General features: G+C 40.7%; 1 protein-coding gene across 1 annotated transcript; it reads right to left on the reverse strand.

Moving 5' to 3' along the window:
* Window positions 1–899: 899 nt before the first annotated feature.
* Window positions 900–13,713, reverse strand: LOC143028592 (arginine kinase Scy s 2-like). The gene is made up of 3 exons (XM_076190915.1): window positions 13,414–13,713; window positions 5,227–5,621; window positions 900–3,298 (listed from the first exon to the last, which is right to left on the reverse strand). Exons 2-3 carry the CDS (start codon window positions 5,414–5,416, stop codon window positions 2,346–2,348), a joined length of 1,143 nt encoding a protein of 380 aa, XP_076047030.1. The 5' UTR covers window positions 5,417–5,621; window positions 13,414–13,713; the 3' UTR covers window positions 900–2,345.
* Window positions 13,714–15,429: the final 1,716 nt, after the last annotated feature.

The following is a 15,429-nucleotide window of genomic DNA, read 5'->3' on the forward strand; positions in this document are numbered from 1 at the left end:
CTCTTTCTCTCTCTCCTCTCTCCCTTCTCCATCCTCTCATCCTCATCTATTTACTCATTCTCCCCTTCCTATCTTCCTTTTCCATATTTTCCATCTCCTTTTCCTCTCCCCCTACTCCTTTTCCTCATCTTTTTTCACATCTTCATCTTTTTTTTTCTTCCCCATATTCAAGGCCTTTATCCCCCCCCCCTCCCTCTCTCTTACACGCACATACTCATTGTACCTGTAGAATGCCATCGCACACTTTGTGTGACAGCCTGGAATTTCTTTGCGTGACTTTCAGGAATTCCTTGTGCGTGACGGTATAGAATACTGTTTAAACGCTGTCATTCCTGGAGGAGGGGAGAGGGAGGGGAGACTGGTAAAAGAATGCCGCCAGGTTCTGAGAAAGACATTCAGATTTTTTTTTTTTTTATCATAGTTGTAATTATATTCTGTACGGTCAAGTGAAAATTACTAATGCCCTAAATGTTATGAACGTCTTTTTACAAAAGCTATGATAGTTTGAGTTCTTACTAGAATGATTATATGAGGGTGTTCGGTCAGTCGTCGTCGGTCGACGTTCGGACAGCGTCGGTGATGTTTTCATTTGATAACGTCTTGCAGTTATTTCGTATTAAGGTTTCATGTTATTGTGATCATTGGTTTATCATAGATATAAACGGTATTATTGATACTGCAGCTATTTTAAATATGTTTGTTAAGATTTAGTCATGAACAATCTTGTTTTTCAATTATATGTATGTTTCGCGTCAAAAGATTGCGTCTAATGCAAATGTGCCAAGAACGAACGACAACCGACCCGCCAATAATAACAATAATAATTAATTCGGTATTTGATCAGCACACTTCAGTCGTGTCAAACATATATGAAATACGTCATTCAATTCAATTCCCTGGTGTGATTTGTAATTAATGTCTAACACAGGAACAGAAAAAAATCAAAATTATCACAGTTTATTGTACATTATTTAGCACTCGACTCGACCAAAATATTCCAGTGTCGGCAACAAATTTTACACACACACGCATATATATATATATTTATATATAGTGTATATATGTGTTCAATAGGTGATAATGTATGGCATGATATTAAAATCAAATTATACAAAATTTATGAAGAAATGATGTATTCCCTTGGCTCCAATTGGAACACAACAAAGAAGGGGTTGAATGAACTCGGGGAGAAATCAACACAGTGCTATTAATTCAACACACGCGTGTATTCAATCTTAACTCAGCATACCACGGTGTGAACATGAGGTTGAATGAGATTAGTGGGGTTAAGGATAATGTTCACTGGTCCATGTGCAATTGAACATAGGGTAGAATGGATATTATATATACGTACATACATACATATACCAGACATCTTCCCCCTTACAAGGGAGGTAGCCAAAAGACAAAATAAAAACCACTCCCACCCATTCCATTCCCACATACTCCACTCCAATCCACCACCATCCTCCCTCCCTCTTATCTTGGCTCCTCCTGGATGATGGGTAATCCCTGCATCTCGCCCTGCCCTGGATCAGATGTAGTGTCACAAGATACAGCACATTCACAGCAAGGTTGCTTCAATAAATCGGAGACCCCCCCCCCTCTCCGTCCCCTCATGCAGAAATGGTGAAGGTGGGGAGAAATTCCTTCGGGCTGTGTCATATTATTTTTCACACATACTTCCTCACCCCCGTCCCCCACCCACTCCCCCTCATGCATCACAGCATGATCCATACACAACCATTTTCCATTCACTCCTGTCTTCTGTCCTCTCCCGTCCGTCCTCAACAGACATTCCCCTCTTTCCCAAAGCCCCTTTTACCCCATCCATCCATCTCATCCTTTGTTGCCCCCCTCATGTTCTCTCCTTCCACCTCTGCCTTCCACACCTTTTACCAATTTTTCTTCACTCATTCTTTCCACGTGTCCAAACCATCCCAATACTCTATCATCAACCCTATCTCCCAACTCCCTTTCCACCCCCGTTCTCCTCACCTCATTTCTCACTCTATCTAGCCTTGTAACCCCTATCATACTTCTGAGGTGCCTGAGAAGTATGATAAGAGTTACTAGACTGGATAGAGTGAGAAACGAGGAGGTGAGGAGGAGAACGGGGGTGGAAAGGGAGTTGGGAGATACGGTTGATGATAGAGTATTGGGATGGTTTGGTTTCCCCAAAAACCTTTGGGTACACTCCAGACTGCCCACCAATATAGAGTCGAGGACTATTTGTACATCTCGTATATTGTCCGAGGCCTAGGGTCGAAATCGAGACCTGTGGGTTTCTGGTCGCGATGTTTGTGGCCCTCTTAGGCTCTCTACAGAAGGTCTTACTTCGTCAGCTACAGAAGAGTGCATGGGAAGTAGTTCCCCTTCTCCGTTCTCGTGTTCTTCTCGAGGTTCCTCTCCTGCCTAATGATCTCGAGGGTGCCCTCGTAGACGCCCTTGACCACCTCGAACTCGGTCAGCCCGAGTCGCTTCTTGTTCGAGATATCGAAGAGGTTCCCTTGGACTTCGGTGTAGACCCCCGAGGAACCCCGAATCTGGAGGCCGAGTTTCTCCGTCAGCTCATCGAGGAGGGCTCGATTCGCCCCGAGGTTGGGAAGCCTGATGAGGACGGACGCCCTGATGGCAGTCCCGAGGTTGGTCGGGCAGAAGGCGAGGTACCCGAGGCGCTCGTGGCGGGCAAAGGGAAGTTTCTCTTCGAGGCTTTGCACCGCCTCCGCGAAACGACGAAAGACGGCGCCCATGTCCCCGCCAGGCTGCATCGAGATGATCCTCAGCTGGTCCTCCTCGTTGCACCACACCAGGAAGGTCTTGGCCTGGTTCATGAAGATCCCTCGGCCAGTGGGCCAGAGCCTGTAGGCGCCAGCGGTTTCGAGGGACACGTCCTTCCCGTGGAAGAGGTAGTGGTCGTCGATGAGCTTTTGCTTCTGGTCCTCGTCCATCTCGGAGAGCGGGTAGTACGTCGTGGCCAACTCGCCCTCTAAAGACTCCATCGCCACTTTGATCGTACGCTCGATCTCTTCGTACTGGTCCTCGGTGAGGCACGGGTGGAAGGGGAACCCCTCCAGGTTCCTTCCGCATCGAACTCGCGTGGACACGATGTAGTGGCCCTCGGGGTCCAGGTTCTCGAAGAACTTGAGGTCGCCGAACTCGGGCGGGGGCTGATTCCGGGCCGACTGGCCTCCGAAGTGGCAGTCGTCGATGATGGGGTCGAGGAGGAGGGCGAAGACCTGATAGCCCTCAGGCTCGGGAACGAAGGCCCCCGTCATGACGTGGGTGTGTTCAGCACCTGAAGGCGGAAAGGGACACAGCGACTTTAGGAATAGTGGTGACGGGACAAAGGGGAGAATCTCCATCTTAAGAGAATATCCTTGTAGCAACCAGAATGAAGTGTGTTTATATAAGATAACCCGTAAAATAGCTGTGCCTAGCATCAGAATCCTGTTGTAGCTAAATTTCTAATCTAGACACGCTATGTAGGACCTAAATCAATAGACAAAATGTTAAACAAAAGCTAATGAGACTTGAAATCGCAATATGGCAGTGCATATACCATCTAGAAATATGTTATCACAAACCCTGAAGAGGATAAGACTATTTCGGATGATGATAAGAACATAAAAATGAAGGAGACTGCAAGAGACCATAAAACCTACAGTAGACAGTTCCATGTTCATTACCACCTGTCATCCCCATCCATAAAATTGTCTAACCGTTTCGTACAACAACCGATAGTTTCAGCGCTCACTACATGGTTATTAAGTCTGTTCCATTCGTTGACCACCCTATTAGCAAACCGGTTCTTGCTTATTTCCTTTTTAAATCTAGATTTGTCCAATTTAAATACATTACTGCGAGTCCTGCCCTGTTGTCTTAATTATGATGACCTTGTTTGCACATTTCCAGATATAAGGAAGTGCCTAAGCCTCTTCTGAGCCCATGTGTCATTTTGGTCATTCTCCTCTGTACTGATTCTGGTGAATTGATGTCCATTCTATAGGATGGAGACAAAAACTGTACCGCATAGTTAAGGATGGGTCTAACGCCAGATATAGTTTGATAATTACCTGTGCATTTTTATTTATAACCGTCCTAGCAGGGAAACCTAATGTTCTGTTAGCTTTATTCCTGGCGAAAGTGCACTGTTTCCTGGATTTAAGGTCAGGACTCACTAGAACTACCAAGTCTCTCTCGCACTCGGTTTACTCTAAAAACGTGTTATCTAAGTTATATCTGCTCTCGGGGTTGTGGACTCCTACGTCTAACACGCTGCACTGAGATATTGAAACCCATTTGCCATTTCACCGACCATGTGAACAATTTGTTAAGATCTTCCTGCAGAATCTCGGCGTCGTCTCCTGACCTAATTAGGAGTCCTATTTTAGTGTCATCCACAAACTTACTAACATCACTATTAATTCCATTTCCAAGTAGTTTATGTACATAATGAACAATAAGGGACCCAAAACCGAGCCCTGGGGAACTCCACTAGAAACACTCCCCATTTGGATTTTACACCATTTATGGTGACGCACTGTTTTCTGTCACTGATCCAAGCTCTAATCAATTCAAACACTTTTCCTCCTATGCCATGGGCTTTGACTTCATTTAGTAGTCTCTGGTGGAACACCTTGTCGAACGCTTTGCTAAAGTCGAGGTAAATAACATCGTACCTATCATCACTGTAGTGTAAAAAGATAGAAGATTAGTCACATATGACTTACCCTTGGAGAAATCATGCTGAGTCACGAATCAAATTGTCTCTCGATGTGATCTCTGATTCTATCGTTATTGAGTCCAGCATTTTACCTATAACTGATGTCAAACTGATTGGCCTGTATTTGCATATAGACGTTATCACCATTTTTGAAAACGGGAACAAAATTTGCTTGCCCCCAAGCAATAGGCACAAAAACAATGTCTACCAACTTGTTAAATATTTCTGTTAACTGGTCACATATTTCAAATTTACGCTCTATAAGCACTCGGAATTTTTTCGTCTGGACCCGGGGATTTTGTAGCTTCGTCTTTCAATCTACTTATGATGAAATATTTAATAAATTATAAAATGCAGAACTTTTGACTTTAATAACACATATTAAAGAGAAAAAAAATCTGCCCTTGTGTACAAATGTAAAAATATGTGTTTGAGCGCATGCGTGGACACAAGTTTTTGTTTACACTTGGAAACTATCCGACGTCGAAGCGTCGACTCACCCGTTCGGATGACGTCAGCGAGCGTCCCGCCATTTTTCGTCCTTCTCCCCTTCAGTTGCTGGAAGACCTCCCTTGTCAAATGCTTCTTGACGAGCGATTTGGTCTCTGTCGACAATTCCAGTTTCTGGAAGGCTTCTTCCATCTCGTTTTGGGTGTCTGACTCCATATTGATTTTCGATGAATTGTCCATTAGTGAGGGAATGTGCGCTTGGAATGTTAATGTGAGAGGAGGAAGAGTTGTAGCAATGTTACGTTTGTATTTAGGGTTTTTTAAAGAAAAATGGCGCTGTGAATGAACAAGTAACTCGAATTAATATGTCTGTTGACGCCAGAGAGAGAACGAAAAGAAATAATCAAACGACGTTGTGTTTTCTGTTTGGTTGATCGATGTCGTCCTGCAAAAGAGAAATGTTTACAATTATAATATGTAAGAAAAAAAAGCAGTTGGCGGATGCAGGGATGACCCGTCATCCACGAGGAGCTGAGATGGGAGGGGTGAAATGGGTGGGAATTGGTACATGCCTCTGACTTAGCTACCTCCCACACATGGGGGGAAAATGATCTGTGTATATAGAAGTAAGAAAGATTTTCCTTTTTTTTTACCTATATTACCTGCAATTTTGTAGAATTTACCTATTTCAGTTTTTATTAACGATTAAAGTTTTGAATTATATATACACACACACACAAATGTTCCTGTGTGGTGCATTTAGCATCGATGTCGATATCAATGTGTACCAGTAACCGCCACTTGCCCAGGCAGTTCGAACAGAGGAAGGTTAAAAAAAAAAAGAGATACCTATGTGGTCTAAAATGACATTGTGCAAAGCCTAGAAATGGGTCTTACATAAAAATAAAATTGGCAACTCTGAAATCATAACATGATTTGAAAAAATGTGAAAAAAAGCATATAGAATATTTTTAAATAACAAAAAATGTAATTGAAGTGGTGTATATTATAAAAGTACAGAAATTGATAGTTAATTTAAGAATTAATAATGGACAAATTATTCCTATCATAACCTGTACTTTTTTTCTTATCTTTAAGGTTAGACCCGACGTCGCTTAGTAAGATTTCTTAGACTCCCCGACACGCTTAGATTCCAACCCTTGATTAGAGCTTAATGGTCTCTTTGTTTATAGTTCCATCCTGTTGTACAAGTCCATGTCAAAGTTCAGTGTGCTTATACAGGAGCACAAAACCGGAAGGGAACCTACATATATATATATATATATATATATATATATATATATATATATATATATATATAATATATATACAGTATATATATGTGTGTGTGTGTGAGAGAGAGAGAGGGAGAGAAGCCCAGCGTGAAAATGATGCACAAACGCCAACACCTCAAAAGTGTAGATAATGCGATCCCACAATGCCTCAGACAATGAAGTTTCACGTTTGTGAAACACGACACTGACAATAAGATCAGAAACCCACAGAAATATTTATTTTATTTATTTATTTATTTTGCATTAGCTAGCTCGTCCTGCATTCCCACAATTTGATAGACGGTTGATACACTATCGCCACTAGGCTGCACATGCGAGACGATGCGACGACGCGGGGTATGCATGCTCCAGTCGCCTTTCTGTATTCGTGGCGTCGTTCCTGGCACACTTCATTTGCGTGCGATATCTGTCATTTTCTTTAAAAGAAAAACAAAATAATATAGATAATAGATCAAATAAAAGATGTGTATCATTATCTTCGAGTAATCAGCATCATCTTATCAACAACTCAACATGAATATGACGATAGAATCGGCGCATATTCAGTCTCTGCGTGGAATTTCACGAATTTTGCAATTTTGTACCACTTTCTAGACGGAATTAGTATAATTTGACACATAATTTTGTACTTGATTTCGGCCATTTCTACAAAAACTGCGCTTAAAATATATATATATATATATATATATATATATATATATATATGAGAGAAAAATATCAACATATTACGTAGGACCAATAATTATATGTAACATGGCGATCGTTTTCAATTACCGCAAGCAAGATGATAATGTGAGACCCAATTAAAAAAGTAATATAGTAACACCCACTACAAGTTGCCTAAAATAATACGTGTCGGTTCAAGCCCGATCGATATAATCTGTAAGGGCGAAATTCCTTCCGGGCCACGTTGTAGAATCGACCTAGATGGCCCGAGTGATAAACGTGAAATGCTTTACATAAATGACCTGGCTGGGAAGGGTACGTCATGGAGAAATAACAAATACTGTGCGCGCGCGCGCACACACACACACACACACACACACACACACACACATATATATATATATATACTTAGGGCTGTCTCCACAAGACCCTCGAAGGAAGAGGCGAAGAAGGGGACGCCGCCCACGGAATGTAAGTTGGTCGAACCTGTCGACAGTTGTTTGGAGATAGGAAGAAAGGGCGACTGCATGGGAGCTTGCTCCTCGGAGAGCCCGCGGGAACGCAGGTTGTTTTATTCAATATGTATGTGGTTTCTCAGTTGCGCGTTGGAGTCGTCTAATGCTTCGATAAGAAATATTACAAAATGAGCTACAATCATGGGCGAGCAAACGACTCGATGATTAGGAGAAATAAATGACCTCCGTGGTATGCGTGGACCAGGACCCAAATATCCACACAGTGATAACGGGAGCCGATTTTGAGCGGAGAAAGGCGCGTTTCACGCGTGCCGACTTTTCGCCGTGCGCCGTCCACGACACGACGTGGTGTTCTCAAATAAATGGTGACGAGAGCCAAAACGGTAAATATATTGCGTATAACCACACTCACCTGCACAGACTATACAGATACAATCAGATCGTTTTTTCTCTCTCTCTCTCTCTCTCTCTCTCTCTCTCTCTCTCTCTCTCTCTCCTGCAGGAAGCCCGCAGCCCCCAGTGAAACCGACCACGGTTAATCACCCAGCCCGTAAATCACTCGCCGAAGATATTTTATGCCCCTGCCCTCCTCTCTATAGTGATTACATCTGAATCAGTTCGGGTCTCGCGAAAAAGTCATTTCTGTGTTGGTAACCTGAAAACAAACGTGCCAGAGGAATGTGTCATTGTCTTGTGAATAATTTCTCCGCTGCTGTGTTGATTACTTGAGGAATTTGTTGAAGTGTAAGCTGGGGGGTGTTCGCTGTGGATAGCTTGTTATTGATTTCGAGTGTGTGTGTGCGTCCAAATATGGGTGTATTGCCGTATACTAGGGCGGGTAATTGTTGATATTTAAGTAGAATAGTACTAAAGTTGTTTGTAGGATGGGTGGGGTCGATTTTTTTGTTCTGAATATAGAAATTTTGTTGTTTTGTTTTAAGCCGGACATTTATTGTTATTGTTGCTTTATATTGTGATTTCTGTAGGGTGTCTTTATTTTTCTTAGTTTTTTTGGATATCACGTAGGGCATTCAAAATAATAATTTTCGTTTAAGTATCAGATTCCCTTGCCGTCCTGCAGACCGCAACAAAAATGTATGACAAGTGGACACCATAAATAGCCTCATCATAACATAGAATATATATATATGTGTGTGTGTATATATATATATATATATATATATGTATATATCACATGACAAGTGCCGTAGTACGGCACTTGTCATGTGATCGCTGAGTTCGAGTCCTCGGCAGTACCACATTTCAATTTCTGGTTGTGGCCTCCATTGGGTCTCCCGATGTTGATAGCTTACAATTAAAGTGCATTGTGGTTGTTAATATATATATATATACACACGAGTGTGTGTGTATTACATGCATGTGTGTATGCATATACAATAAGTATATGGTCTGTGTAATTGTAGATTTGTTGTATAGACACGCTGCTAAACAGGGCCAGCCTTAGTGGATAGGTGACCCAATTGGGAATAATTTTGGACGGGCCCAGGTTGCCAGCCAACTTGCACCAAAGTCTGCAGGATCATAAAAATATATAAAAGTATGTTACCGACTTTATACCTCTGTGGTAGATTGTAAAACGACCGAAACGTGCGCTGAAAGATGCAGTTTAGTTAATAGACCGAGCAGAAGTCGGCTACATTTTGATATAAAGTTGCATGCATGTAATATTACCCTCAAGTTATATTGGCTCGAGGCCAGCCAGATGTAAGCTGCATTTCAATATAAAATGGTAAACTTGTAAGCTTACAAGTATCAAAATTTTTTTTTTTTTTTTTTTTTTTTTTTTTTTTTTTTTTCAGTCTGGTTATGTTGGGGGCAGTTGGCTCGAGGCATCTTTATGTGCATAAACATAGGCATTACATCCGTGTAAGTTTAGGCGTGGGTCTACATATAATTGTTTAATTACCTGAGCATTAAAATGCGATTGTTTGGTAACTTGAACGTGATGTTACAAGTAACATTATGTATTCACGTGTGTGCTTGCCTATTCATGTCTTATGTTTTACAATGAGTTACTCTATAATTTAATTTAAGTTGAACCTACTCGACACACGATTTGCTAGGCCTGTGGATAGTGTCGTGGCCCCCCAGCACAGCGGTACCGTGTTCGCGCCTCGCATAGGGTGTCCACTGCGTTGCCCGTAGATCGGAATGTGCTGGACTCCTTTGCATTGTCCATCATGAGTCCAGCACGTGATCCATGACCATGGTGAATCACATGACTTCGTCGTGCTTGATGACTGAATGTATTCTTTTTTTCATATGTTCATTGTGATAGACAGCACTGTAATTTGTTTTGTTTTTTCTTCTCGTGTCTGCCTATGACGTGACTAATATTACACAAACGTGTGTGCACATTCAAATCACGTTCAAAATGTCGACATTTTCCTCCTCACGCAAACATGTCGCCCTTCATAAAATTCATAACATTATCTTCATTAACATGGTAAACTTGTAAGCTTACAAAGAAACTGAAAAAAGTATTGCTAAAAAGAGACAGGCTTATAAGAAATATAAGTGCTCGGGTGCATCTAATGACTATGAAAGTTATGTATCAATACAGAGAGATTTAAAAAAGACAATAAGAAAAAGAAAACGACAATACGAAATGAACATCGCTGAGAAATCCAAAAAGAATCCCAAAGAATTCTATAGTTACATTAGAGATAAAAAGGTTGTTAGGAGTCACATTGGTCCACTATTATCTGCTGACGGTCAACTTGAATATTCAAATGAAGGAATGTGTAATATCTTAAACAATTATTTTAGCTCGGTATTCGTAAACGAAACACCTCAAGGTGAATTCCAAACTGAAACCTGTGAAAAGTCTAGGGTAAACTTACTCACTACGGTAAATATAACAAAAGAAAAAAATTAAAAGGTGTATAGACAAACTCAAAGTTAATAAAACACCAGGGCCTGACGGTTGGCATCCAAGAATCTTAAAGGAAATGAAAAATGAGATTGTTGTTCCATTAGAAATTATTTTCAAGAAATCCATCATATCCGGAGATGTCCCAAGAGAATGGAAGCTAGCTAACGTTACTCTCATATTTAAAAAAGGTGACAAAAAGAAACCAAATAACTATAGGCCTATAATTTTGACTTCAATCGTAGGATAAATAATGGAAACTATCATCAGAGATGCTATCGAACTTAATTTAGAAAGTAACCGTTTGATAAATGATAGCCAGCATGGTTTCAGACGGAAACGTTCTTGCGTGACAAACTTACTCGAATTCTACAACACAGTTATCTCGAATTATGACAAAAGAAACAATATAGATTTAGTATATCTAGACTTTGCAAAAGCTTTTGATACCGTCCCACACGAAAGACTACTTACTAAATTAGCTTTGCATGGAATAAGTGGTAGCCTATTAGGTTGGACTAGTAATTGGTTGAATGGTCGAAAACAGAGAGTTGTTTTAAATGGAAAAACTTCAGGATGGAAAAGTGTTGCAAGTGGAGTTCCTCAGGGTTCCGTTCTTGGGCCACTTCTATTCATAGTATATATAAATTATATAGACCATGGACTAAAATCTACTGTTTCCAAATTTGCTGATGATACAAAACTCAAACCAATTAGATATTCAAGAAGATTGAGATAAATTACAGCAATGGTCTGAAAAGTGGCTAATGAAATTTAACACAAGTAAATGCAAGGTAATGCACATAGGTAAAAATAACAGTAAGTACGATTACAAGTTATTTGGAAATTCGTTAACAAAAGTGGAAAGTGAAAAAGATCTCGGCGTAATTATCAGTAACGACCTCAAATCATCCAAGCAGTGTATTTCAGCCTCTGAGAAAGCAAATATGATTCTAGGACTGATTGCGCGATCTTTTGATTTCAAAAGTCCATCACTCATTAACAAGCTATATAAATCGTTAGTTCGTCCACATTTGGAATATGCTGTTTCCGTATGGTCACCGAATCTCATTAAAGACATTGACAGACTGGAAAAAGTACAACGGCGAGCCACAAAACTGATTCCAAATATCAAAAATAAATCATACGAAAATCGACTAAAACATATGAATCTGTTTTCCCTAAAAAAGCGTAGACTCAGAGGTGACTTTAAAATTCTAAAGGGAATTGACATCATCAAAAGTGACCAAATTTTTACATTGAATGAGAATCAGACAAGAAACAATGGTCTCAAACTGTCCGGAAATAGATTCAATTTGGAAGTAGGTAGAAACAACTTTGCCAACCGTGTAGTTAATGAATGGAATAAACTTCCTGCACAGGTAGTGCAATGTAGTTCAGTTCGAAGCTTTAAGAATCATTTAGATAAATACCTAAGTAAGATGCTGTAATGATTTTAATTTATTTTATATTATTTTTTTTTTATCATTTTCTGTCTGATTTTCATTTATTATTAGTTAATGTCAATTTATTATTATTTACTATTTACCTGTTTGTTTATTATTTAACTATACCTATGCATTTATTTATGTATTTCATTTGTTATTTACATTATCATAGTTTTTATTTGTTATTTTATTATTAATATGATTGTTTTTTCGCATCCGACCTAGATATGGATCAAAAGGTCTCCTGTCGGCATGCTCCGCCTTTGTAATCCTTTGTAATTAAGCCTTTGCTGACTGTGTGAATAATATGAGCACCTTAAAGGAACACTAGGTCAGTTGTCGACTCAACACGACTTAAAATGAGAACATTTTCTTTTGCCAGACTATAAACGACATTATTCAGCTTACAGTCTTTATAGTCGTTCAATTTTTTATATTCTCGAATTGTGTCAGAGTTAATAAATGGATAGTAATTGATACGAGGAAAGAAAATGAAATTGATAGAAAACTGCCTACAGGAAGGTCTGTCGTTTGACATCAGAAAAGGGCGGAGGGGGGGGGGGGCTTGTTATTCGCTCAGTAGTTTTTGCCTTCGCTGTAGAATGTCAATGTGTCAGAACTTTTCCTCCCCCCCTCCCCTTTCCTTCTTTTTCTTCTCCATCACTTCCTTTTCCTCTCTCTCTCTCTCTCTCTCTCTCGCTCGCTCGCTCGCTCTCTACGGGTGGCTCTTCATCCAAAAAGTCCTAGGATATAAGGGACGTAGAAATGAGTATGTATGTGTATGTATATATGTATATTTATTTATGTGTACGTTTATGTGTGTATGTGTTCTCTAAGTTAGTATTGATTGCCACGTATCTGAAAATCGGGAAATCTTCAGTACTTGCAGTGAAAATACACTAGAACATGAAAACGACGTCCCAGATTTCGGAACCTTTTCTTCCTAATTGTAGGGATCCCCATCTCCCTGGGACTCCATCAGGAGACGCAGCCCCCAGGGGCTGGCACACGATCTCTGGACTGGTCCCAAAATCTCTATCAACTTCAACTAAATTCATTCACACATAAAGAGTTGACCGTCTCTCACCACCACTTTAAGCTGGAAACAGACCCACAGACAAGAGTCTGGGAACAGACGACACAGACAAGAGTCCAAAATCTACCCAGAGAGGTCTGTGGAAAGGCCCGAGGACCGTTGCCAGTCACTGTGGGGCTGCGGGTTTTCCACTGCGTGTAACTTGAGGCAAAAGAGTTGACCGTCTCTCACCACCACTTTAAGCTGGAAACAGACCCACAGACAAGAGTCTGGGAACAGACGACACAGACAAGAGTCCAAAATCTACCCAGAGAGGTCTGTGGAAAGGCCCGAGGACCGTTGCCAGTCACTGTGGGGCTGCGGGTTTTCCACTGCGTGTAACTTGAGGCAACGATGAATACCTTAGGATGTCACCGTACTTACTCTCTGGTCTTGGTAGGCGTAGGTCCCCGCTACGTCCTCCTTCGTCCGAGGACACGGCGACACTGGAGAGGAGCACGACCGTGATCCAGGTTTTCGCAGATCAGACCAGCTCGAGTTTGGCGCCGCAGAGAAAAACCACCTGCCACGTAGGAGAACGAGCCAGCTGCCACAAGAACCAGCTGTCTTCGGGAAGGGTGGTTGGAACTAGATATCACTGGTGGAGTGAATTAGATGAACAGCTTCTGTGGGCCAGTAGATCCAACTGCCAGGACTGCTCGGGTTGTTTTGCAAACAGTTCTCTTCTGGTATGTCGTTAGTTGTGGCACTCACGCAATGGAGGAGGAGGAGGAGGACGAGAGAGGAGAGGAGGGGGGAGGGAGGGAAAGAGGGGAGGTGTTTTTTTTTTGTGTCTTTGGTAACCAGAGTGTCTATCCTTAGGGACATGGCTGTCGTAAATAAAAGGAGATATTTAAGGAAATGTGTGGAAATGAAGAATAACCATTAGCCTTCTTTGAATCATTAATCATTGGTCAAACTCTCTGAATTATGGTCCTTAGTCACGGACCTTCCTAACGTATTGACAGCGTCGTAATTATGTAGTTGATACCCCTATACCCAACTGGGGTGGAGAAGGGAGAGGTGGAATGTAGGGTGAGGAGGGGAGGTAGTGGAGGTGGAGAAGGTGGAAGTGGAGGCAGTCACTGAAGAAGAGAAGTGGGGTGGTTGGAATATTTTGTGATCTTGATTACAGTGACAACAAATTCAACACGTTTGATATATACAGGAATACCTGTTTTCGTGATTTCTATATTTCATCTAATTTATTTTGTTGTTAATATTTTTAGAGATAGGGAGGAAAGGGTGGTGGATGGGAGTGGGTGTATGTCTTGATTTGGCTACCTCCCTTATAAGGGGGAAAAGCCCTCGGTATATATATATGTATATATATATATATATATATATATATATATTTTTTTTTTTTTTTTTTTTTTTTTTTATGAACGGGCTCTTTGCGGATGTCAGATTGCCCTTGAAAATAAACTTGGTAAACAAATAGTGAGTCCCCATGTGTAGGAGTTTCTTGATTGATTCACTGATCATTAATTTTTTCCCCTTCAAATTTTGTGTCTTTTTGAATAGCCATGAGCTCAAATGTTACATTAGTTTTTGTCAATCACGTATTTTTTTTCTTTTTATCAACATTGTTTTTGTTTTATTACTACTTTATTATTATTATTATTATTATCATTGCTATTATTGTTATCAATGTTACTGATATTGTATCCAAAGAGGTAAAATAAAAGCCTTCTGGATATAAAATTTAATTCTACAAACAACGATCGATCTGGGACCTCCGACTTGGAAAATCGTCGCAAGTACGTTTTGCTCTGTGCGATTATCGTCCAACGATTGTCTAGAGCAGCGTTTGTCAACCAGGGTTCCCCGGAACCCTAAGGTTCCGCAAAAGGTCCCTAAGGGTTCCGCGAGAACAAGTGAGATAAGCTAATGCACTTTTGATTTTTTATTTAATTTCATATACGTAATATAATTAAACACGCACATATTCTTGGTTATTGTAATTATATAGACATCATCCAATCTAACCTATTATTACGTTGAAAATAAAATGAGAAAGATATGGTACATTTCTTTTTTTTTGTAGGGGTTCCTTGAGACGCAATTTATTTTAAAGGTTACGCAAGGGTAAAAAGGCTGAGAAACGATTGTCTATATATATATATATATATATATATATATATATATTTTTAATAGGGCTGTCTTGCTTCGAGCTGCAAAGCACGAGGCCGATGATTTTAACCGACCCAACGTACAAACCAAGATCTAAGAATATAAGGTCTAACCACTTCCGACCGAATTTCGAGGGAGTTGGCGCAGCGGGCCCGTGAACGTCACCTGGCTGTTCAAAGTGGGGTTCGCGGGCCCTATAGCTGTCAGTTGAAGCTGGCGCGTCGTTCGGGAATGTCGTTACTTTCGCTCGCACCGCTCCACGCAATT

The sequence above is a fragment of the Oratosquilla oratoria genome, chromosome 9 (genome assembly GCF_046742065.1).
Source record: "Oratosquilla oratoria isolate Oo_2021 chromosome 9, ASM4674206v1, whole genome shotgun sequence".
NCBI classification, from domain to species: domain Eukaryota; kingdom Metazoa; phylum Arthropoda; class Malacostraca; order Stomatopoda; family Squillidae; genus Oratosquilla; species Oratosquilla oratoria.

Excerpts from the sequence above, each read along its gene's own strand:
- LOC143028592 (XM_076190915.1), bottom strand. The coding sequence starts at position 5,416 with ATGGACAATTCATCGAAAATCAATATGGAGTCAGACACCCAAAACGAG. Across the intron at positions 3,299-5,226 it reads CGCTGACGTCATCCGAACGG|GTGCTGAACACACCCACGTC; the intron begins GTGAGTCGACGC and ends TTCCGCCTTCAG.